The sequence below is a fragment of the Neolamprologus multifasciatus genome, chromosome 6 (genome assembly GCF_963576455.1).
Source record: "Neolamprologus multifasciatus chromosome 6, fNeoMul1.2, whole genome shotgun sequence".
NCBI lineage: Eukaryota > Metazoa > Chordata > Actinopteri > Cichliformes > Cichlidae > Neolamprologus > Neolamprologus multifasciatus.
The window spans coordinates 24688247-24712336 of NC_140444.1; the positions used below are offsets into that span (position 1 = coordinate 24688247).

Here is a 24090-nt window from a genome sequence, read left to right on the forward strand (position 1 = left end):
TGTGAAGCATTTCTGCTGACTCATGCATTAAAAGAAACAGAAAAGAAAAAAGAAACCGACAAAGTGACGACTTGGAGGAGGAGTGAACGTCTCAACACGACCAGAACAGGGCGTGTGCAAATCAGCCTGCGAAATCATACCCGTACTCACTCTCGCCACAAGTGTTAATAACACTGGCTGCAGACCAATGAGACAAACCAGCTTTATTATCACAAATGAGGTGCAAAAGCGTAATCTTTGCTTGCTGCTCCGCTGGCTAGGACAACGGCAACCGCAGTCTCTGCGCAGATGACGGCGCTCCCGGTGATCCTCTTTCAACTCACATGTCACCGAGATCAGCGAGCTGTAAGTTACACTTTAGTGCGTTACTGGTAGAGGTCTAACCAAAACTGTCGGCTAATCACCTGGAGGAAAACACGGCGTGTCCCCAATTAGGGAGGCTAATCAAATGCGTATATATAGGAGGTGTGTCTCCTGGGCGATCCACGTGGGTCCGCGGGATACATTTCAGCTGCTGTCGGTGAACTATGTGCCATTATGGTAATTTGGTTTAAAAAACAAGTAATGCTCTCGCTTTCACTGACTTGCTTTCACTTTCGATTTAGTCAGACGCGAGCTAGTTTGGCAGCCCGTCTTTCCGGTTGTGTGTTTATGGGGGGAAGCTTCTGCACAGCTGTCAGTGAGAATGGAGCCAAATCATGTGCACGTCCACCACGTTCTTGTTTCTGCTTAACTTAATGTTTACGTTTTTATTCTGTCCAACGCTGTTTGTCAGCATTGCTGCAAACTGCGTCGAGACTGCAGGGTATGGAAATAAATGCGTCCTTGGTAGTACGCGGCTGACGGTTCGAGCAAAGGTACGAGGAAATGATTACCGGTTATTAGTCTTGCCTCCAGTTTAGTCTCTGTAATAGTTTTGTAAACTTGAAGAATGATTTATAGGAAGGATGGTCTGCATCAAGTAACAGGAAACTATCACGGTTGAAGCGCAACCTTCAAGAAATATTTAGTCGTGATTATCCATCCAACTCCTGTTGGAAGAGCAAGTGTAAGTGCTGAAGAGTACCATCGATAAATGTTAACGCCACTAAGCTACCGTAATTTATTTTTAAGCTACGCGGCTGTTTCATAGTAACACTGAAAATATAGTTCTATTCTTAAAACCCCCAAAACAAACAAACAAAAAAACACCCTTTAACTTCAGTACTACTACAGTACAAATTGAAAACAAGTACATCTGCAACAGAATTGAAGACAACTAAAAGTACATTTCATCACTATGCTGTTTAAATATTCTTCATCTTCATAATACAACTGCTGAAGCATTGGATGTTAGATAACATGCATCTCCCCAATGGAGATTTCGGACAAAGATCATGTGTTGTTGGTCTGAATGAGGTGTACCCTTAAGGTGTCTGAGTTATGGCCTGTATTTACAGCGCTTTTCTAGTCCCTAAGGACCCCAAAGCGCTTCACACATCCAGTCATCCACCCATTCACACACACATTCACACACTGGTGATGGCAAGCTACATTGTAGCCACAGCCACCCTCGGGTGCACTGACAGAGGCGAGGCTGCCGGACACTGGCGCCACTGGGCCCTCTGACCACCACCAGTAGGGTGAAGTGTCCGAGACTGTCCAAGCCGGGGCTCGAACCGATTACAAGGCGAACTCCCAACTCTTGAACCACGATCGCCCAAGTTCAGCCTAAAGCTTTTTTTATAGTTGCCTGACACTGTTGCCTGCATTTAGAGTTGTGCATGGTGGACTTGCTCTGCAATCCTGCAGCCCTAACACTAGTTGCTAGGGGATTTATGTCCTCAGGTTGATCAGTTCTCTTCCAGTCTATTAGAAAAATGGCTGCAGAAAAAGTAGCTGGAACTACATGGGCCAGTCGGATTTGTTTTAGGCATTGATGGCATGTTGAGTTTGGTGTTGACAAAAAAAAAAAAAGTAATCCACCCATTACTATTCTTAAAAGTAATGCAGCACTCGATGTATACATTCAATACTTCATTGCTTGGTGGGAAAAAGTAATTTGTAACATTACTTCTGTGTTGCTCTGTAAAAAGATCTAAAATTCATTGTAAGACATGTTATCTAACAGTATTTATCTTACCCTTCAGTCCTGATACTCAACACAAATCCCTGTTTGTGTGTGGGACAAAGCTTAAAGGCCCGCACAAACTTTGTTTTAGTTTAGTTGAGATTGAACACAAGACGGAACAGAAAGCAAATTAAAAACCAGGACAAAGAGATGCAAAGCCGCAGTAATTCTACTGTAGAAACAACTGGAAATGGGTGATGCAATGTTACAAGCCTGACTAGTCATCGCTGCCTTTGTTATCTGTTGAAGATCAGGCTCTGGCTGCTGTGCTGGGGTCAGCATACACTTAGCTTTAGCATCACTTTGGGTTCTGGCCAGACTTTTTGTTAGGATGTTGTCTATGGATGCTTGGAAAGAGCCGATGCTGTGTTAGCAACAGCCTCTTTTTGCAGTGTTTGCACTTTGTTTGTTTGCACACTAGCTGATTATAGCAAGACCCATACGTAAGATGTATATATTTCTGTAAATCCCCCCCACCCCCATCTATCATGCAGATAATGATGTAGCTGTAATGTGGCTACTGAATTTGGTGCATTTACAGCTTTAGTTACTGCATTACTGAAAGTTGTAAATTGTAGTGTGATTCCAGTGACATGTTAGTTTTGAATATGCTGGTTATCTTGTGCCTCGGGTGTAGCTTTAATGCAGAAATGCAGTCCTTAACTAATTTATTATATAAACTGTCATTTAAAAGAAAAAAGGAAATATTTTAGAAATCTGTCCTAAATATGTTAAAAGAAATTTTATTAAACAATTGACAACAAAATCTAAATTTATTTTAAATATCCAAATTTGGGCACTGGACCTCAAGTAAATAACTAATTTGGCATCTTAATCAAAATTAAACTGTTTTACTATTTTTTTTTTCTGCTTATCTGTAAAACAGTAAATTTGAACATTTTTAGCATTAAAATAATTTGATTAAAGAGCTTGGCCTTGCTGATGGATTAACTGTATTTTGGTAATTATTTTAGAGCAGCTGTGGTATAAGCTTTACATTGGGTGATGGTCTTAATTTTTTTTTCAAAAGCACTGTATAAATTGCATATTGGTGGTAGTGTGAGGGCCTCAGCTTGTACATCTGGAATGAAAATGTAGGTTTCTAATGAGTGTGGGTTGCCTCCTTTTAGAGGTTTTCTGGGCACACCCAGCTGTTAGAGCTTGTATTGCATTGTATTGCATTGTATTCCATTTGGCTGTGGAATGCCTTGGTTTCCTCCAAGAGGAACTGGTAAATATTGCTGGGGAAAAAATAGTGTCTGGATTAGCCAAAGAACTCCAGCTGGGTAACTCTGGTGAGAGTTAGCCACAGGAAGACGGGTACGTTTTTTGGTTTTTTTTGTTTTGTTTTGAGGGAATTGCAAAGCATTTAACCTCTAAAGTGAAAATGTAGCTGTTATTTACACTACATGCAAGTTGTGAGTTCTTGAAAGCAGGTTGACTTTCTGCACTTTGAGTGGCTGCACCTCGTTTGTGTATGATAATTACAGAGTGCGGTGACTGTGGGTGGGCACGGGATAGTATTTCTAGCAGTGCAGGACAACAGCTTGAATACACAATAAAAATTTACTATTTGAGTTTCAGTTAATATTTCATACTCATTCTGTTGTTTTAGTAGATGCAGAAAATAGAAGAAGAGAACAGAGTTGGCTCTGTTCCAGCCTGTTCCAGCTCATCTGCTACAGCCTGTAGCAGATGAGCAAATGGTCACAAAAGACTGACAGAATACAGAAATGTGAAAACTTCAGAGAAAATGGTTATGTATCTGTTATTGCTATTCAGCCATAGAGGTGGAAATTATTTACCACAGTGTTACACAAAGATGGCTTAACATATTTCTGTTAAATTTCAATGACTTTAATTGCATATTTATCACCCATTATATTACAATTTTAAATTGGTGACATAAAACATGATGATGATGATGATTTAATGTTTTCTTGTACAATTTCTAGAGGGGTTTCCAGATCCAGCTGACCTGTAAGCTGTGCCGAGAGAGCCACAAAACTCAGGTGTGGCTTTGTTTGTTAGTTCTGAGGTAGGCATATAGTGTGTGTTTTTTCTTATGAGTGTACTGTGCTTAGTAGATTTATTAGATCACCTGTTATTTAAAAACAAGAAAACACAAATAATTTAGTAAGTCTGTCAAAAAATTATGGAGTGCAAGTAAATAGCTGTCATTTGGCATTTTAATAAAAAATTAATGTGATTTTCGATTTTGTTTCTGCTTTTTTTCCTTTTGTAAAACTGTAAACTTGAATATTTATGAATAATGCCAATAATGATAGTATTCATTTGGATTAAATAGCTTGCACATACTGGTGGATTAATCATCACAGAACCATAAAAAAAATCAGAAATTGTCAGTACTGTTAATTTAGGACAGGCCTGGCATAAACCTTATATTCAGTAAAATAAAAAGAAATGTACAAACAGCAAAATAATATTGAAAGCCTAACCTTTTTAAAATGCCTACAAATAAACAGATGAGTACATCCTCTTAATTCTAATGTCTTGCATAAGGATATAATAAATCATCTGTTTCTCATCAGGGCTTAGTATCAGGTCAATATAACCTGAGGTAAACAACAAAGTTTTCCAGTTTGTGAAAAGACTTCAACATGAAATGTTCAGACTGTAGACAGCTCAGTAGGTAGTGTGGTCGCCCCATGATCGGAAGGTCGGGGGTTCGAATCCACTGAACAGCTACCCTGAGGTACCCCTGAGCAAGCTACCGTCCCTCCCCAGGCGCCTGATTTTCGGCTGCCCACTGCTTCACTGAGGGAATAGATTAAAGTCATTTCAGCCTCATCTTCAAATATTCACGTCCTCTCAAGACCAAGACTCAAGTCCAATTACAACATGCCAAATTATTGATCAGTGTGTTATGTTTTACAGCATTACACAGATGACCTTCATTTAAATACTGATTGCTACAGCAATGTACAGTAAATGTTTTGGAGGAACTGATTCACTGAGTTCGAAAGATGGCGACTATAGATTTTACTCTGAGCTAATAATAGGTCTGTGACGTAATTGCAGTCTCCCTTATCATAAAATGATGAGTGAGCGAATGAATGACTGTAAAAGTGGTTATTTTAACTGGAATATGTAACTGCTAACATGCTAACTGTGATTTCAGTGTTTGTAACATATAGAAGTTTGACTTGCTTTGCTCTAAGCTGTGACTTTATGAATTAGGAAATAAACTGGCATGTCAAATAGCTGTCCACAGAATGTGTTACCATGGTAACCAGGTTGAGGTCAAAGCTTCCTGGAACAGAAAAGCAAGAGTTTACCTTTCATCTCAGGGTTAACACACTAATTGTTAGCCGGACCTGATTCCTGGTATGGGGCCCTGGTCTCCAGTGTTAACACAATGCAAGTGCCTTTCCAAGAACAGTGGTTTTACAATAATACAGTCCAGGACCCACATGCCAGACTCTGAAGAGCGGACCAGAAATTCTTGACATGTTAGAGTTCATCACAGTCCAAGTAGAAATGTTTTGTTTTTGGGAAGGGTCATAGGGAAAATGTCTCTTTTCTTTAAAAAAAAAAAAACAACAACAAAACCCCAAAACAAAAGGGATCACTGCATAAATCGAATATCCACAAGGCCGATTAAGTAAAAGCAGCGCAGTAAAGAAGAGCAGGCCAGTAACTCTCCAGCTTCAAGCTACTACTTGTGTGTGTGTGTGTGTGTGTGTGTGAGACACTGCTTCTGTATTTTGGTTAAGGTTTTGTCAAATGAAACCATAATATGCCATGTGGTGTTTATCTCAGGCTATAATTGCTTAACTTTACAACATGGTAAAGACTATATTAAAAAAAACAAAAGTCGTAAAACCTTAGACTTGATGGGGGTTTACTCTCTTTTTACAGTGACTGAATGACTATATAGTGTTGAAATTTCTGCAAAATGCACTCCACGACTGAGCCGATGGTGTGCAGTATGACAACAGTACTGGACTTTGGAAGTTTGGCTCATTTATATTTGAATGTCTAAACTTCAACTGTGTTCGTTTATTAAATTTAAACTGCATTTCAATCACTTTTACTATATTATTACATTTAAATACCCATATTGCTTTCCCCAGTAGCGGCTAGGTGCAGCAAATCAGTTGCACCCAACAAAACTCCATATTGCCATAATTGTTTCTTTCTAATTGTATTTTCATTCTTAAAGCCTCTTGAGTACGCCTACATGTGCCAATTCTGTGAGTGAAGCAAGGGATCTACAGATATGTTTGAATGGTCTGATTCATAATGTGAAGGTGAGTGGTTTATTTTAACTCTTTAGTAACGTTGAGTTTTTATTGTTTATTGTTAAAAATTTGCATGACATTTAAAAACTACATTTGTTCACTCATACTGACTTAAAACAATTTAAAAAAAGAAATCAAGTCAGTTTTATTTATATAGCAGCAAATTGTAACTCTAGTTATGTCAGAACTAATGGATAGTGGACAGTTTACCTCTACACTGGCAACAGTCTGGAGCCTTTACTCATTATACAGTCACTGCCTACGTCATTATTTATGGATGTAGGCAGAAACGATGATCAGCTGATGCTAACAGACCCGAAATGTGTTAAGGAAAAAGTTTCCCACCGTATTACACCGCCAGCCTGAGCAGTGACACAGAACAGGATGGCTCTATGCTTTCATATCATTTAGACCAAATGTTGACTCTTCCAGCTGAACGTCATCAGATCTTTTATTGCCCAATTTTATGATGGTGTAGTAACTGGAGTTCCAGTTTTGTGTTCTTAGCTGATAGGCGGGGCACTCGGTGTAGTCTTCTGCTGCTGTTGCCCATCTGTGTCAAGGTTTGATGTGTTGTAGGTTCAGAGATTCTTTTGCATAACTTGCTTTTAATGACTGGTGATATGAGCTACTGTTGCTTTAACAGTTTGAAGCAATCTGGTTATCTTGCTCTGCTCTCAGACTCTTCACCCAGAGAGCTGCCACTCACTGGATGTTTTCTTTTTCACACCATGATTAGAGTCAACTTTATTGTCATTACACATGTATTAATACGGGGTAACAAAATGCAGTTTGCATCTAATCAGAAGTGCAAGAGCAGTAAGCGCAATAGGAGCAGATTATGTATGTGATCTGCAAACCTTTGTGACAGAAAAGTCTCAGATTAGCAGTTTGTCTTTGCAGCAACAATGCATTTAGATATGCTGACAATGTAATTACATGATTTTGATATCTGCGTTTTAATGAGTAGCTGAATAGATGTACCTAAGGAAGTGACTGATGAAATTTCTGGTTGTTTGTCCATCAATCAATCCCATTCTCATTAACAAGAGAACGTAAGAGCTTAGAAGGAATTTCTAAAACTTTGGCACGAATGTTCACTTGAACTAGTTAAAATTTGGTGCTCAAACATCCCTAGGGACTAGAAGGGTGTGTGGGGTTTTTTTTGGGTTTTTTTTAATTCCACCAATTTCTTATATATATTAACCTTGTTTGTTGTGAGAAGCACATCTGGTGAGACAAATGAACATGTTTATTTGTTTTTAAAGTCTTTTCAGAAATCTGATGCTATGCTCTACGCTCCAAGAATTCAAGACTTTCCAGTAAGTTTTTAAAAAGTTCAGTTTTGATTTCTAATCATCGTGTGAATCGATTACAAAGTGCTAACAAGTGTTGTGTGTATGTCCAAATCCTGGAGGTCTCTTTAACCTCCACTCTTCTCCAAAGACTAAACAAAAAGAATCACTCATTCAGTTTACAGAGTGCTATAAAAGGCACTAACACCACGCCCATGCTTCTGTTTCCTCCTTGGTAAACATACCTGTATTCAGATAGCCAACCAACACAACAGCCATCCAAAGCATGTAGAAGACAACATGTTCTTTGTTTAGAGTGTTTTGTACAGCGTACTCTGGGCCCTGTATTATGAATTCAACATACCCATGGAGCAAGTTTGGCTGTTACCATGGTGATGTACCCCAGTTAAATAAACTACCTTCATGGTACAGAAAACAGAATTAACCTTGATTACCTGGATAATCTGATTCCTGCTTCGTAATATGGGCCTCTGGTATCATCTTAAGAAGGGAGTGTTTAGTACACTTTTAATTTTGGTGTTTGGCATTATTTATTATTATTATAATAAAGCTTGTCACGATAAAGTAATTTTATTTATTTTTATTCCTTAGAAATGTAACTTGTAGAACATTTTCAGGAAATGCTAAGAAATTTTCTTGTGTTTCCAGGATTTCTGTACAAAGATGGTGCTGAAATGTTACATGTTGGAGTTGATAATGGTCCTTGATGAGGAAAAAATTGGGGGTGATTCACAGGAATGTGTCCGTGATTTCAATTATAATCTGCAAACAACAAAAAATGTAAGTTTGACTTCTTCTAAAAGGATCCATTTAAGAGTCTTTGCTTACATGTACAATCAAAAAGATTTTTTTCCTTTCATTTTTCACATAACCACTGCTGAAGCTTATTATCTTTCTTTAGCTTTCAGTTGTAATTGTTTGTATTCATTTGAGGAAAAACAAATCTTTAATTTTTGTCTCCTGTTAGGATCGGTGTCCAGCATGTGAAACGTACACGCTTCAAAATATTACAACATTTATGGACAGACTAATGGACCTTTTGCAAAAACTCAACTCTACATAATATTATATAATGATGTAAATACTGTAAACTACTACTGTGCATTTGTGTAGATTTGTAAATAACTGTTTTTATCGCTTATGTTACTACCATACGTAATAATAAATTAAAGATGTATTTTATGCTATAGGCTGATGACACTAAATGTAACATGGCATGTCAGTGCTACACATCTGGCCTATTTGTTTTTAAATATGCTGTCAGTGCCACAGCTTTTAGCTATACTGTATATACATAATGTTATCACACTGCTATACACTACTGAATAAAATGTACTGATACACCTAATGGACTAGCATCTGAGTACATTCAGTATATGCTTACTCCAGTGTTTTGTCTGTGAGGTCTTCAGTTCTGCATTTTCCTCTCTGGTTGCTATGTGTGCGGCTCGAAAGTCTTTTGTAAACTTTCTTTCTTTTTTATATTAAGTGTTAAAAATAACTCAACTGTTGCTTCACGTACTGTTTAAGAATACATGGGAGATTGTGTATCAGATACACAAACTGTTCTATTTAATTTTGTTCGATTCTGGGTCAGCATCAGGGATGGAGCATTTATTGTGCAAGCGGCAAGAGAGTCTTTAGTAGATACTCAGACAGGAAAACTGCCATTAACATTCTGTATACAAGGGCAGCTTATCTGCCAACTGCAGGCTGTCTACAAAGTTCGCAAATGTTTTTCTGAAATGTACTAGTACTACATAATTTGTTTGCAAAACAAGCCTTCTTAAGCCTGTGAATGTTCTACTTCCTCTGAAATGTGCTGTATTGTGATGCAGGATAATATAGCCACTGAGGGTGGCTTTGCACCCTCAGATTCACTGCCACAGTTGCTTGCGTGTAGCATGCAAACCAAGCTTGGCAGCATTAGCTCATAGCTTAACTCCACTGTGGTATCCAAATCTAGCCACTTCTATCTGGGGGGGAAGTAGTGCATTTTTATTTATGGCACCTTTCTACAACCCAAGGTCACTGTTCAAAGCATAAAAGAACAGCATTGGAGTCAACAACTGGAATCAATTTTTAAAGTCAGTTTAAACAGATGGGTTTTGACTTGAATAAGGGAAGAGAGCCAGTATTCGTGATCTCATGAGGAAGTGAATTTCAAAGTTGGGGAGCAGAGTGGCTGAAAGCTCTGATCTATGGGCAGCCAGCGAAGCTGTTGAAGACCAGTGATCATAGCTCAGTGTGCGAGTTATGATCCAGGCTGCAGAATTCTGGAGGAGTCAGAGATTGCGAAGGGCCTTGTTAGGAGGACTGAAGAGAATTACAATAATCGATCTCAGAAGTGACGCGGCTATAAACAAGGATATGGGGGGTGGTAAGGAAAGGACAGACGATTGATGTTGCATAAGAGGAAGTAGGTGGACCGGTTGATGCAACTATTACGAGACTGAAATGACAAAGTTCTGTCGAGGATGACACACACTCTTAACCTGAGAGGACCGAAAGATTGAGGAGTTGTCAATATTAATGGAAAACTTGTGGGATTTGGTTTAAGTGGAAGCTCTGCCAACTAACACGGCTGCAACCAAAATGCTAATGCTAAAAATTCAGAGGCCAGGGCCCTATCCTAAAAAGAGAGTTCAACACATCCAGGGTATCGTTCGGTTATCTAGATACACTGGAGATCAGGATAAAAGGTCACATGGAGCTGGTTATTAAGTCATTAAATTAACCCAGCGTTACCCCTGTGGCTTCACATGAAAGGGGTGGTGTTAGTCACACATGGGCCTTTCATAGATCATGTGACTCTTCTTCCATAGAAAATCATCCCTATGAGTGCCACCAAGACCAGTGATGTTATCAAAAAGTGATATAAATCTCGAAACAAATTTAAAACTTGTGAAAATAACGGGATGAATGCCACAGAAAAATCTTCAGTTAATCTGTTGCTTTAGGGCAGGGGTGTCGAACTCCAGGCCTCGAGGGCCGGTGTCCTGCAGGTTTTAGATCTCACCCTGGGTCAACACACCTGAATCAAATAGTTAGTTCATTAGCAAGCATCTGGAGAACTTCAAGACATGTTGAGGAGGTAATTTAGCCATTTGAATCAGCTGTGTTGGATCAAGGACACATCAAAAACCTGCAGGACACCGGCCCTCAAGGCCTGGAGTTTGACACCTGTGCTTTAGGGCATGCAATAAATATTTTAATTCTACTTAATAGTTTTAAGTTGAAGTGAGTGGACTGGTGATATTAAAGATTAGAGCTCTAAAACTTAAAACTGGATACATCTAAGCTTTAAAGCTTATCGTCCCACGGACTGCTGATAAAAGGATATGTGGAAATTGCTTCAGTGTGTAGCAGATCAAAGGGAAATTAATGTGATTGAATAGGCATTCTTCATGTGTGCTTTCTGGGGGATGTGGAAAAAAAAAAGAATCAAGTAGAACACCATTAGACATTTAGTCACCACATTAAGACATTCCTGTGGCAAAGTGACACACAGTTTCCAGTTCATTCAGTAGTCCACAGTTAAGGAAACACTTTAGGCCTCCCCACTGTTCACGTACATGGATCTGAGGGATCTTCCGGGAGTGGTGACGCTATTTTATGGAGAATTGATTGGCCGGCAGTGATGATTTCTTACCTGTTGATCTGTAATTGGTAACTTGCTCCGGAGCAGATTATGTTCACAGCGTAAGTTACCACAGCAATTTACCCCGTCAAAAAGTGAGCCACCTATTTAGTACAGAAAACCCAGGGTTAACCCTGAAGTCACATGGATAAGCCAAAATCTGGCTTCGTAGTGTAGGATTCAGACTGTGTCCGCCTTTTATATACAGACTATAGTGCTGGCTGATCACTTCACTTAACCTCTTTTGAACTCCAAATGCATGCAGTCATGTCAGAGCCGGAGGGTAAACACTGTTTAAGACCAGCCTTTATGTGTACATAATGAGCATTAAAAGTACCTGTATATTGTTCACATGTTGAAATAAATTACCAATCAATCAATCAATTAAAGTGCAATTAAAAGGAGTCCCACTGTGTGCAGAAGTGTAACCAAGGTAAAACAAAAACAGATAAGTACAGTTTGCCAGTTGGCAGTCCTTCCAGAGCTTTCAACTGAAGCTTGTTACAGTTGAAGTTTTCCAGGTTGGCTTAAAGTGGATTTTCTGTGTCAGATGTCTTACAAACACGCTGTCGGTGTCCTCATACAACTTTGGCAGAGCTGATGTGTGAGGGCAGTTATTCATTTGTGACGTGTGCAACTCAGTATGTCTTTCTGGGAAATACATGAACTCTGCATTGGACTAGCGCCTGAGAGATTCTGACATGTCACATATAAAGAAATGTGAAAACTATGTGTTGATATACACACACAAACTACACAACCAGCAGTAAAACATTTTTATTTGTTTTTAAATTTTAAACAGACATTTCTAAATGTCAAATGACATACAACTTATTATTTGAAACGAGCATAAAAACCCAAGGTATCAAACCTTAGAATAAAAAAAATGTAAGAAAAATAAATAATATAAATGTACTCCGTAGCATTCAGAAACTGCGTTCAGTTGTTCAACATTACCCTGCCCTTCATGTTGTTTAACTATAGTACAACCCCAGGTCCAAAACAGAAACATTTTTTATGTTTTGAAAAATGTAAATTAAACAAAAAGCAATGATGTGCAAATCTCATAAGCCCATATTTCATTCCTGCTGAAAAAAAGAGAAAATTTAGTATTTTAAGAAAAATATTTGTTCATTTTGAATATAATGGCAGCTACACTTCTCAAAGAGTTGGGGCAGGGCCATGTTTATGTAGCATCCTCTTTTTCATGACTGATACAGGATTCTAGCAACTAGCATCAACAGTCCTGGGTCTGGTGAGCTTTTTTTCTTTCATGATATGTTTTCAGCTGGTAAATGATCGGCACTACCAGTTCAGCACCCAGACTCTTTTACTATGAAGCAATGCTGTTGGAACAGCTTGACTGTGAGATTTAGCATTGCCTTACTCAAATATGCAAGGTCTTCCCAGAAAAAGACGTCTGGACGGGAGCATATGTTGGTCTAAATCCTGCATATATACCTTGGAGCATTGATCCTTTCCAGATGTGCAAGCCACAAATTCCATAGGTACTAATCTATTTCCATAACATCAAAGAGATCCTGATGGCATGCAGCTGAGCGTTGATAACAATACAGATGCTTACTCTCCTCCTCAGTCCGGAGGATGTCCATGTTCTCCAAAAAGAAGTTTTCCACTGTGCCTCTGTCCATTTTGAACGAGCATTGGCTGACAGAAGGTGGCGGTGTCTCTGAATCATGTTCACATTTGACTTCTTCGTTGAATGACAGACCTTTAACCTGAATTTTTGGATGGCATACTGAACTGTGATCACAGACGATATTTTTTGGAAGTGTTCCCGAGCCCATTCAGCGATTTCCATCACAGAATTGTGGCTGTTTGTGATGCAGTGCCATCTAAAGGCCTGAAGAGATCCCAAGCATTCGGTATTGATTCTGAGGTATGTCCAGAGTCTTGGAATCTTTTGATGAGATTTTTTATACACACCTTTCAGCATTTATGGTGCTTTTCTGGATGTTTCCTTCATAATCTGCAGCCACAGGTCGTTGCAGTTTAGTGAACCTCTGCCTAGCTTTACTTCTGACAAACTCTGCCTCTCAAAGATGCTCTTTTTATACCCCATCATGTTGCCGACCTATTGCCAGATAACCTAACTAGTTGAAAAATATTCCCCCAGCTGTTTCTTTTAGTATCACTTACTTGTCCATCCTTTTGTTGCCCTGTCCCAACTTTTTGAGATGTGTTGCTGCCTTCAAAAATCAACCAATTTTTATGATGAAATGATAAAATGTCTCAGTTTAAATGTTTGATATGTTTTCTATGTTATGTCATGAATAAAACATGGGCTAAATTGCCATTGGGGTGCAAAGCTAGAGGACAGTGTTAAGCAGAGGGAAATTTGTAGACTTCAGTCAAAAACCAACTGAGAAACTTGAATCTGAATACTGTGTTTCATCAAAAAACATGTTGATATGATTTCTTGAGAACAGCACAAGTTGTTCATTTTTTGTTTAACATCATACTTTCTTTTTAAGGCCCACGTATCCAAATAAAGTTTTCCCTGTGGAGAAAAACCACAGGGAACGTGGATGTCCGCAAAGATTACGGAAACTTTAAGAGCTGTTACAAACATAGGTCAGCGTTTCCAAATATTAACTTTTACCGAGTGAACGTCCAAATGCATGGTCACCGTAAACAAACAAAATAGCTAGTAACTTGAAAACTCTTCTTTTAGGCTAGTTATCTCTCTCATACGCTGATATATGCACATTATGTAAGACTTTGACTTACCCCCAAGTTGTTCTGCTTAATGTTGCTTAAGTTATGACCAATGTATGGTGAGGTGGAAAGTGCATTTATTTTAAAATGGACCAATTTTTTTAATGCCTATGAATGTACCCTCATTACACACACACGCACACACACACACACACACACACAAACACACACACACACACACACACACACACGTGCGTACACAAACACACCTCCAGCAACTGTGTTTCCTATTAACAGCATATTTTACATACTATCATTTATAATCTTTAATATTTACTAAAGAAGAATAATACTGAAGGACTAATTTTACAGTTCGTGGCTTTTCTCCTCAAGAGTCAACTTTGCCGTAAGTCCCTTCTGGTGGTCGGTAGCACTTGGGAAAGGCCATCAGCTGCAGCATGTTGAAGGCATATTTCCTGCATTTAATATTCTTTTGAACATTCTCAATGCGACATCCTTCTCTGATGATCAAATGATGAAGGTGAAAGGTGGAAAAAAGAGAACAAAAAAGTAAACATGAGTGAGGTTTGAAATTAAGTTTGTGGTATTAATGATACACACGCCTTCAAAAAACAAAATAAAGAACCTGAACATTTTGTGCACTACTTTGTGGCTGCTTTGGGATAAAGAAAGCACAAAACTATGCAGTAAATATGGGATCTGTAGTGTTGTTGTTTGCACATTAGTTTGGAAGGGAAAGGTTCCTGGTTCAGTTCTTGCTAGAGACACAAATCCCCCAAGGGTTTATGTCAGGAGGGGAATTTAGTGTGAAACTTTGTCAAATCAAACCTGCAGAGCAACCTGCTGTGGGGCGAATAGTTCTTACAAGTATTCTTGGATAAATGGTAAAAGTAAATGAAACTGAAGATTTTTTCACACAGTTGTGAAACAATACAAGAGAATGTCGTGGTTAGTGAAATACATATTGAGCACAATTGAGATCAGTCTATTGGTGCAGGCCTCCACAACCGGCTAAGTTTCTCCCGTGGGAATTAATTGCCCAACCAAACTCGTGAGTTGGAAGTCAGGATTGGATACTAAACAAAATGTCACCAAGGAGAAAACATGCAGAAAATCTCACCTCCAGGCCATTTGATGGGCTAATTATTCACATTTTCATACATTCTCCATGTGGGAATTAAATGCATGCAAAACAAGGAAGGCTTTTAACAATTCTGATGAGACATTTTCTGTTGTCCCATTTTTTTCCACTGAAGTTTGTCCAGTATTTGATTTGTAAGTCCAGTTTCATGCAATAGTCAAATGCATTTCAATGCAAACATGAATGGCTTGTTGTTGCTGTTGGTGGTGGTTCATACACATATATATCAGCACCCAGCTGTTTTGTCCAAACTGACCCTTGTATTCATTTAGATCAACATATAGAGTATAAGTCAAAGGTATGTGGTTAAACCACCTGACTATTAAAAGTTAATCCTCTCCCTCAACCAGTCCAAATCCAGAATTTTGAATGGTTATTGAGAAATATTGAGTCTGACACCCTGGTAATGCTAAAAGGAGAAGGCAGGTTTCCCAGCGGTCTAGATAAACCATTACAAACATGTATTTTTAACAGAACAGCAGGACTCTTAACCAAACACATCTATGACCGTTTGATCCCATGTGGAGCTAGCTTGGCATTTAAATCAACTGTTCTGTGTTCAACCCTCCCATCTGAAGCTCCGCAGTACATCGCATCCACTCCACAGATCCACACACAAACTCTGTCTGTTTGTCTCCGTCTCTGCTATACTCAAACTGTGGAACACTTGGCCAGCCTTAACCTTATGCACAGTCTCCATCTACGCCAGTCTCCCATTGCCTTCAGTGAGTTATAAACATTTTGTTCCATCCTAAAATTAGACACAAGTCAGAAAAAAGTCGACCCAAAAGCAGGACACTGTTTGTGGCACGTTGGAGGACAGCTTTTGGGACTGTGCTAGCCTCAGCTAGTTCAAGTAGTAACACAACTTCTAGAGAAGCACAGTGTAACGCTGCAAGCAAGGCAACTGTCTGATCTTTGAGAATGATGATATCAATTACTAGTAACACCCCCCCCCCCCCCCCCCCCCCCCCCCCAAAAAAAAAAAACAACAACCCCAAAACACAATTCTCTAAGTAAAATAGTAAGACAGTTCAGGAGTCAATGGTCAATGAACCGGTACATCTCATATGTAGACATGTCATCTGGAAAAAGGTATATTTTTTATTCTTGCAGTCCCGCAAGCACAAAAAAATGTGTGCATGAGAAGCCGTGGGAACATGAGCTACACGCAGTTATGATTTCAACTCTTACTGTATGTGTGCAGAGGTATGTATTTCAATATATATACAGTATGACTACTTAAGAAATGCCCACAGGGTTAGGAAGAACTCAATGCACTGCAGACAATACATGTCAGTGGATGAAACAAAAACACAGCCCCACAAACAGTGCACCACATATACAGAAACGCTATCAATCAAAGACATCTGTCTTCAGTTTATTTAGACTGTACAAATGCCAGAGATCTTTCAAAAATAATTTTTATGTTTGTTTTTGTTGTTTGATTAATATGTCTGTATATTTAAAAGAGTTTCTAATGTTTAAAAAAATGTTCCATCTGTTATTCTTGTGTGTTATGTCTAGGGATGGGTACAGGTATCCGGTGCCATTATGGCACATTTTACCTTTGCAAGCGTAGTAGGTGGGTCCAGGTACGTACGTTCTTTTAGAGCAGAACTACAGATTAAAAATGCCCAAGGCGAAGCGGTCAAAGTCTGGCTGTACTTCACAGCAAAAGATGCAAACTCAGCAGCCTGCAACAAGTGCTTTAAGCTGATACTGTGCAAAGGAGGTAACACCTTGAATCTGATGAAACACCTGGCGACGTATAGCATTTTGTTAAAAGCCGAGAAATGCGCCATATTTGATAGCTTGCTGCGAGACCTCACACCGAGCACATCTACTGCGGGTGTGGTGCCTGTTATCGGACCCGGAGTTAGCAACATCCCCCAAGAACCCGAAGAGGAGAGTCCTGGCCCCTAGCCCTGCCAGTGTAGCAGAAATGATGATGATGATGATGATGGCAGCAGCAGCCGTTCTTCTCTACGTGAGTAGCTTAATGTTGTTCGTGTATAATTTACGTTGAGTAGGCTAACCACGTTATTACATTAATGCATGTAAGGTGAACTAGCAAACACCGTCGCAGTTACATGCGGCTGTCTTCTTGTTTGATGGCAGATACTCCCTTCACCCTTGCCAAAAAGGCTAAAATGACCAAAGAAAAAGTGAAAAACAGTTAAACATGAGAGGTTTTTGGACAAAGTTTGTGTTTTTTCCATTGTTTAAGCACTGCTTCCAGCCAACAGTGATACCATATATGCCCTATAGCTGCAGAAAAGGCTAACATTGTTATCTTTTTACAAAAAAACAGCTAAACATGAGAGGTTTTCGGACCAATTTTGTGTTCTCCATTCTTTTAGCACCGGTTCGAGCACCGTTTAAGCACCGGCACCGTTTCAAAAGTACCAGTTAGGTACTGGTATCGGATAAAACCTAAACGATACCCATCCCTAGTTATGTCATAACACACAAGAATAACATAAGTTTCTATTGTGCCGTATGTGTGTGTGTATATATGTCAATTTATGTTCTCCTTCACATTTTCCAAAGCTGTCCATTGGAGTCTGGCCCCCAGGCCTTGTGTTTGACATCCCTGCTTTAGTCCATATAGTAACGTATAGCTTCTAAAAGCTACAAACACTGTTTATAGTAATATTGGTGGTCTTTGTAAAATGTGAAGAAAAATCTGAAATCAGCCTAATGCCCCTCGCTGTCTAGCCCCAGATGTTTTTTCCTTAGCCTCAGATCTCCAGAATAAAAATAAGTCAAATGTTTACTAAAGGAAAGGTGTCTGTTTGTCACTGTTTATCTGGGGAAATGTCCCAGAAACACTTGGAAACAACAGCAGCAGCTGTAAACCACTGAGTGAGCTCCATTCAGTCCAGATGAACAAATTGGTGGCTGCTAACCTGCTAAGCGCTTCAACAATGGGTGTAAGCAGCTTTCTAAAAAAGTTAATTCTACCTTGTGACAGGAATGTTGCTTGTGCCTCAAAATGACTTCACATGCAGATGTATTTGAGATATGTTTCACAGATCACAGGCCAACAAGTCATTTACAACAGTTTAAATACGGGCCACACAATACCGGCTTCAGATGTAAACTCAGGTTGGTGAGTCAGTAAGTGCTTCTAAAATATTTATTGTTTCAAGTTAGCGCTGCTGTCAATCTTGGTCACACTGAGCCAGAGATTCAAACACATCTCTCACGCTCTGTCACACGTCTATTGTCTCATGTAGGCCGAATCAAAAAACAAATTCATTACTCATGACGAAGCTATTCAGATGATCAGGACAAGAGCGAGAAATATCCAAAAATCTATCACGTTGATTTGTAAAAGCAGCAGCACAGCCTCTCTCTCTCTTTCTTCTCTCAGACCATGCACACAATGGACGCTTTGTATGTCTAACTCTGAAACTGTCACGAGTCCCAGGAGAAGACCAGGGCCATACAAAACCAACCTCAATGCTGAAACCTTGTAAGTATATACTATATGTGTATATAGACAATGACTCAACAAAACAAATGTGTCGAGACATTGTCACTGATGATATTTTAGTTAGAGTTAAAAAGACAAGGAAAAAAAGATTAGTCTGTGTATTCAAAATCTGCTGTGTATGAAATAAATCAAATGGAAATGGAAAGTTATTATTAAAACACTCAAAAAAGAAGGAAAACGTAAATTAACAAAAGAAGAAGTAATGTACCGGTGAAGACGCGCATCATTAGGTGGGCCCAGTACAGACTCCAACAGAAATAAGCACAAACAGATGTACATCTGTGGCTGTATTAAATATTATAGCTGGCATTCAGTAGTTACTTTGATGGCTGTTTAGCTTTTATAGCATGAAATGCTTGGATCTGATAAATAATATCGTGTTTTAGTAAATATATAAGTTGAGCCACTGTGGCGAACAGCTGATACAGAAAACACATAAAATGTAAATTGTAAAAAAACAAAAACAACAAAAAAATAATGTGCCGATACAAAGTTTCAGTAACATGCTGCTTTGCTTTTCCTAAAAAAAAAAAAAGATTTGGCATTTCAATAAGTTATCTAGCTTTTGAGATTTGCTCAATCCGCCCTCACCCCCACAGCGTTTCAAATGAAGAGATGAGATTGGGAAAGAAGGGAGTGTGCACAAATGTGGCGTAAGCACACATTTGTGCCATACGTGTAAAAAAAAAAAAAAAAGTCAAAAACACATTGTTGAAAGTAACATGTCCTTTCATGACCATGAGTAGTCAGAGAGTACACTGACGGATGGACTTGTGCATTCTTGCTGTTGATTAAAAAAAAAAAAAGGAGTCTGGTTTGAGCCATGGGAAACAGTCTCATAATCATACTTTTGGCAGTTAGTGTGATCTTCATGTAACTCTCAGGAAGGCATTTTCTTGTCAGATAAAAACAACTGACGTTAATGCCCTACAGCCTGAGTTTGACATTGAATTATTTGCTTATTACCCGTTAATCCGCAGTACCCCTATTGAAAAGAAGAACTAGTGAACACAGGAAGAAAAGCAGTGAGTAGAGATGTCATTGTCAGCAGTTTATTGATATTTTGCAAGCAGAAAAACAAGACTTAAAATGAGCCACACAACCAGTAAGTGGGAGCTAACGAGCAGCAGGGCAATGGGATAAAAGTGTCGTGATGCTGGTTTGTTCTCTGTCATGGCGCCAGCCTCAGGGTCCTCCCACTGCCCAATGTCTCCCTGGGTCAGTCGACTGCAGGAGTGCCCATCAGAATGAAAACAGAACGAACAGAGACAGAGTGTGAAAACACTATAGTGTTAGTCCAGTATAGATGCTGTCTAAGTAGGCTTTCTAGGAAAGGTCAGTTGATAAAGAGACCTGACAGGGCTAGTAGCACAAGGCCCACTTAGACCCAGAGGTATTAGTACAGCCTGAATGCAGAATAGCAGCCACAGACAAGTAGACAGTGACAGGTGGAGTAAAAGTGTGAGAATCATGCCATGAAAAACACTGCAGTGTAAGCCATGAAGAAATGGCCCGATTGAAGTATGAACAAGGTCCTAAGTAAACAATCTTTTTTATAGCAGCAGTTTGAAACATGAGACTTGTTTTTTCACAAAGTTGATTTCCTTTCTGTGAAATCATTCACATCAGGCTTAGGACAGATTAGCATCACTGTCAGCAGCACTTAAAATATGTTTAGCAAATAGTGGAACTACTTAGACGAGCGAGGACCTTTGTTTTCATTTTTCTCCTTTCTGAACTGTCTGCCCCACCTCATATCTTTTTACTTGTGCCAGATATTCCAGTCGGTCAGATCATCCTGTTGTCCTTCTGTGTCTTTGAACTTTTGTCTCCAGTACCTCCCATCTCCTTTTCCCTTCTTTGAAAGATTTATTGTACCCTTGTGAACTCTGGCTGCAGGATACACTTGTCAACGAGTGTATTCTGCAACCTATCTGCAACACTTTTTGCTTTTTTCCATAAATTCATTAAAATGCCCTTTGTTTACTGAATTCTTTTGCTTTTGGCATCTGATTGCAAATAATTTTGGAACCACTTTCAATTAAAAAACAGTTGCACAGATGGGGAGAGGGACAGGAAACCTGTCGTCAACCAGTCACAATCTCACTCGGACTGACTGCACTTGTAAACAGATTTCTGAAGATTTGCAAATATTTGCTGTCTAATTCATACATGCAGACAGATTGCAAACAAGCTGCAATCAATCGGAGTCAGTCTGCACTTATATCTGCAACATGTCAATGCATTTAGTTGCATTACGGGCTTGACTCAAGTGGCTGTCGGTTGGTTGAACTGGTTAAAACAAGGCCGTCATTTGGGAGTTAAAATGCTGTTGTGCAGCTACTACATCACTATTTGTGGAGGAATTTCTGAATGACTATTTATAATCTAATAATTTCTTGCTGGACTGTGAATGTAAAGTTCTAGCAGTAGATTTATCAACTTTAATCTCAGTATTATCTATAAGGGAAGAGAATGGGGTCAAGTAATTGTCAACTTGACATCATCAACTGACATCTGACTGACCCATGTCAAAAGTATTGAGACCTCAAAGCATCCGGTTGCAACAATATTGGTCATGTTGTGGTCTGCAGCCACTGTTTAACCTGCAGCATTAATGAGTGCATGCTTTAACTACTGTGTCATTTGAGGCCATCTGTATTTCTTCATGCACTGACATCAGGTGAAAATTCATCTAACTTGAAAAAGTCTGTTCTCAGTGAAAATGAGTGAGACAACAGACGCTGACGTTTTATCATTTTAGATATCCATCATGGTCCTTTCACTGTAAAATTCACTATACTGACTATTCCTTTTCTTCCTACAGTAAAGCAGCCGTATGGCATGTGTGCAAATCTTTCACATATCACAAGAATAGCCCTAGCCTACCCAAAACAGAAACTTTATCTTTAAAATGTTCCCCTCACAGTTTATACATCTCTGCAGTCACAAGCTTAATTAACTGGGGTTCTCACTGAATATAATTTGGTACTGTTTTGGTTCACGGCTTTACATTGTTTCTGTTCATTTGCAGTTTTAGGAAGAACCTTTTTGTCCTGATTGCACACTGTAAACCATCCCATCAGTTAAAATGTTACTTATTACTAAAGGTTCTAGGAGTTTGGTAAATCAGTAAAACAGGTCATAGATATAATTGTATTAAAGATGTGTTTGTGTTGTTAGTTTCTGTCCCATACAGGTCAGTCCCACGGACATTTCAGATGTGCATTTCACCAGTGTCCTTGCCAAAGTTATGCAGTTAAACCTCATCAGATTTAGGCAGATGTGAATGTTTCCCTGCTGGCAAACACACAAACACTAAACTACAGGACTAACAGGAACATGCATTGCCGCCTCTGAATGTGTGAGGAATGATGATGATGGTTACATGATCACCATTACATGTTGATCATGTAATGGTGATGGGCTGGGAGGAAAAGTTGCAGATAAAATGCCTTTGATGTGTGTGATGGGTGGTGTGGATGCAGGTTATTACTTGTAATACATGCTTGTAATGACAAGCATACTTCAGGCTTATTCCATTCTACTGCTACATGTAGCAAGATTAAGAGTGTGGTAACCAAAACATTGGAAAATTGATATTTTTAGAATTTGAGTTTCAGTAAAAACAGCCTCGCATGTATACTCTGAATACATAAACCAACAGATCCTGAAAGTAACTTCACTTGAAGAGAGGAGACAACGGCAGAAATCTCTGATCACCAAGATATTTTTCGTTGAGCAAAAAATACGCCTTTATGACTAACTTTTTAAGTGAAGTCTGTTTAGGACTAGCTTCTCCTTTAATACTGTCTTACCTGCGCATGCAGTCCAGAGCGCGCACGAAGAAGTCCTTGCTGAGCTGGTGTTCATCACGTAAGAGAGCGCACTGCTCTAGAGTGACAGACATGGATGTTCGGTCTTTGGCACTTTTACAGCTGGTAAACCTGATGCCATTTAACCTTCGGCAGATCTGGTGGAAAGTGGATGAGGGAAAAAAACAACATCACCGTTGGTTTGGCATACATCATGAAGGCAAATTGTGAAGTGACTCATCTCGTTTTACATATCCTGACGTAGACACGTGCACACATCTGCCATGTGATTAGTGTTTTCATTTTGATGTCATCCTTGCTTCACTCTGATGCATCCCTAGTATTGATGACCTGCAGAAGGCTCACTTGCACGCATAAAAGCTCGAGAAGGAGCGTTGGGTCTCTCTCGCGCTCTCGCTCATTTCCATCTGACCTGGCATTACTCCTCATTTGCCTTTGTAGTTTCAAGTTACTCATTATTAGTTGAGGTGTGTTTTACTTTTACCTCTGCCAAGGATGATTCAGGTAATGTTCACGTGCGTGTGTGTCATCATTCTTTCAAAAGTTGTGAATGAATTTTGATAAAACGTTGTAGGGATGTAGACTGAGTTTCTGTTAACAGTCCATTAAAATTTAGTTTTCATCCATGAGGTCTTCAAATTCAACTTCATCTTTTAAAAACCAAAATGGACCAAAAGTCTTATAACTTCATTAAATACAATTCTTACAAGTGTAGTGTGTACTGCCAACAAATCGAATACATACAGTGGTCCCTCGCTATAACGTGGTTCACCTTTCGTGGTCTCGCTGTTTCGCGGATTTATTTTTGTGCAATTTTCCGTGTTTCTTTTCTTTTTTTTCTATAAGAGCGAACTGTGTTCTGCGTCCTGATTGGCTATAGACCATTGTCAATCAATCTGACGCCATGTCTCCTGCACAGTACACAATGCGTTCAGCTTGTCAAATTTACATAAATCTGATCGCTTATCGCTGTTTGCAAGTTTTCTCCCCAACAAACAACAATGTCGACGAAATGTTTTGCACCATCTATGGCACCTGTGGGTGCCTTTGGTTTTATTCTATAATACTGGACTTATTTTTCTGTGAAGGTTTGAACTTTGAGAGTGCTTAAACAGATTTAAAGTATCATGTCACATTTGACCTCTGACCTCTCCCTCAAGGTCAATAGATTTATCTGAAGAATCTGATCTGAAGTGATAATAATGCCATATTGAGCTGTTTAAAACTATGTTTCTGTATAAAAGCCTGCTACAAACTTAAAGTATGCTTAAAAAGAACAAAGAAGACAACATGAATATATACAAAATACAATATCGTTCCCTTCAAAGTAATTACCATCCAGACAGTAAAAACAGTAGAAAAACCCCATCGCGCCTCACCGTTCCAGCAGTCCACAGTATCTCCACATTCTTTTTCTTCTTCGCGACTACATTCTGGCCCAAAGTTTCAAGTAATTCCTTTATGTCGGTCTGTGTCTGAAAACACGGTAGACCTGTTTGCACAAAACAAAAACAGAGGTTAATGAGGACAAGCTTCAGGCTGTAGATCAGGTGTGGATATTTCTTTCACAGAAATGTTTT

At 39.2% G+C, this 24090-nt stretch overlaps 2 protein-coding genes across 11 annotated transcripts in view; one reads left to right on the forward strand and one right to left on the reverse strand.

Moving 5' to 3' along the window:
- The first annotated feature begins 136 nt into the window (after positions 1 to 136).
- Positions 137 to 16131, forward strand: il15 (interleukin 15). 4 transcript variants are annotated; one of them, XM_085162163.1, is made up of 6 exons: positions 137 to 345; positions 4066 to 4148; positions 6297 to 6384; positions 7653 to 7697; positions 8340 to 8471; positions 8659 to 16131. In XM_085162163.1, the coding sequence occupies exons 1-6, from the start codon at positions 289 to 291 to the stop codon at positions 8752 to 8754; spliced, it is 501 nt and encodes a 166-aa protein (XP_085018289.1). In that variant the 5' UTR covers positions 137 to 288; the 3' UTR covers positions 8755 to 16131. The 4 variants fall into 4 exon arrangements, with proteins under 4 accessions (XP_085018289.1, XP_085018288.1, XP_085018287.1 ...); XM_085162162.1 differs by having other exon boundaries at positions 144 to 345; positions 7644 to 7697; XM_085162161.1 differs by lacking the exon at positions 137 to 345 and adding an exon at positions 561 to 857.
- The window catches only part of inpp4b (inositol polyphosphate-4-phosphatase type II B), a 198115-nt gene continuing 186117 nt past the window's right edge, over positions 12093 to 24090 (reverse strand). For 5 of the 7 annotated variants that reach the window (XM_085162143.1, XM_085162145.1, XM_085162146.1 and 2 more), the window contains 3 exons: positions 23890 to 24002; positions 22493 to 22647; positions 19705 to 19901 (listed from right to left, as the gene is read on the reverse strand). In XM_085162143.1, coding sequence (XP_085018269.1) covers positions 19727 to 19901; positions 22493 to 22647; positions 23890 to 24002 — 443 coding nt within the window. In that variant the 3' untranslated portion in view covers positions 19705 to 19726. Of the gene's footprint in view, positions 14532 to 19704; positions 19902 to 22492; positions 22648 to 23889; positions 24003 to 24090 lie in introns of those variants that run through there. The other 2 variants (XR_014874479.1, XM_085162144.1) reach the window with 2 other exon arrangements.

Coding starts and splice junctions, on each gene's coding strand:
- il15 (XM_085162160.1), top strand. CDS start 699: ATGTGCACGTCCACCACGTTCTTGTTTCTGCTTAACTTAATGTTTACG. Junction 858..4,065: donor GGCTGACGGTTCGAGCAAAG/GTACGAGGAAAT, acceptor TACAATTTCTAG/AGGGGTTTCCAGATCCAGCT. Junction 8,472..8,658: donor ATCTGCAAACAACAAAAAAT/GTAAGTTTGACT, acceptor GTCTCCTGTTAG/GATCGGTGTCCAGCATGTGA.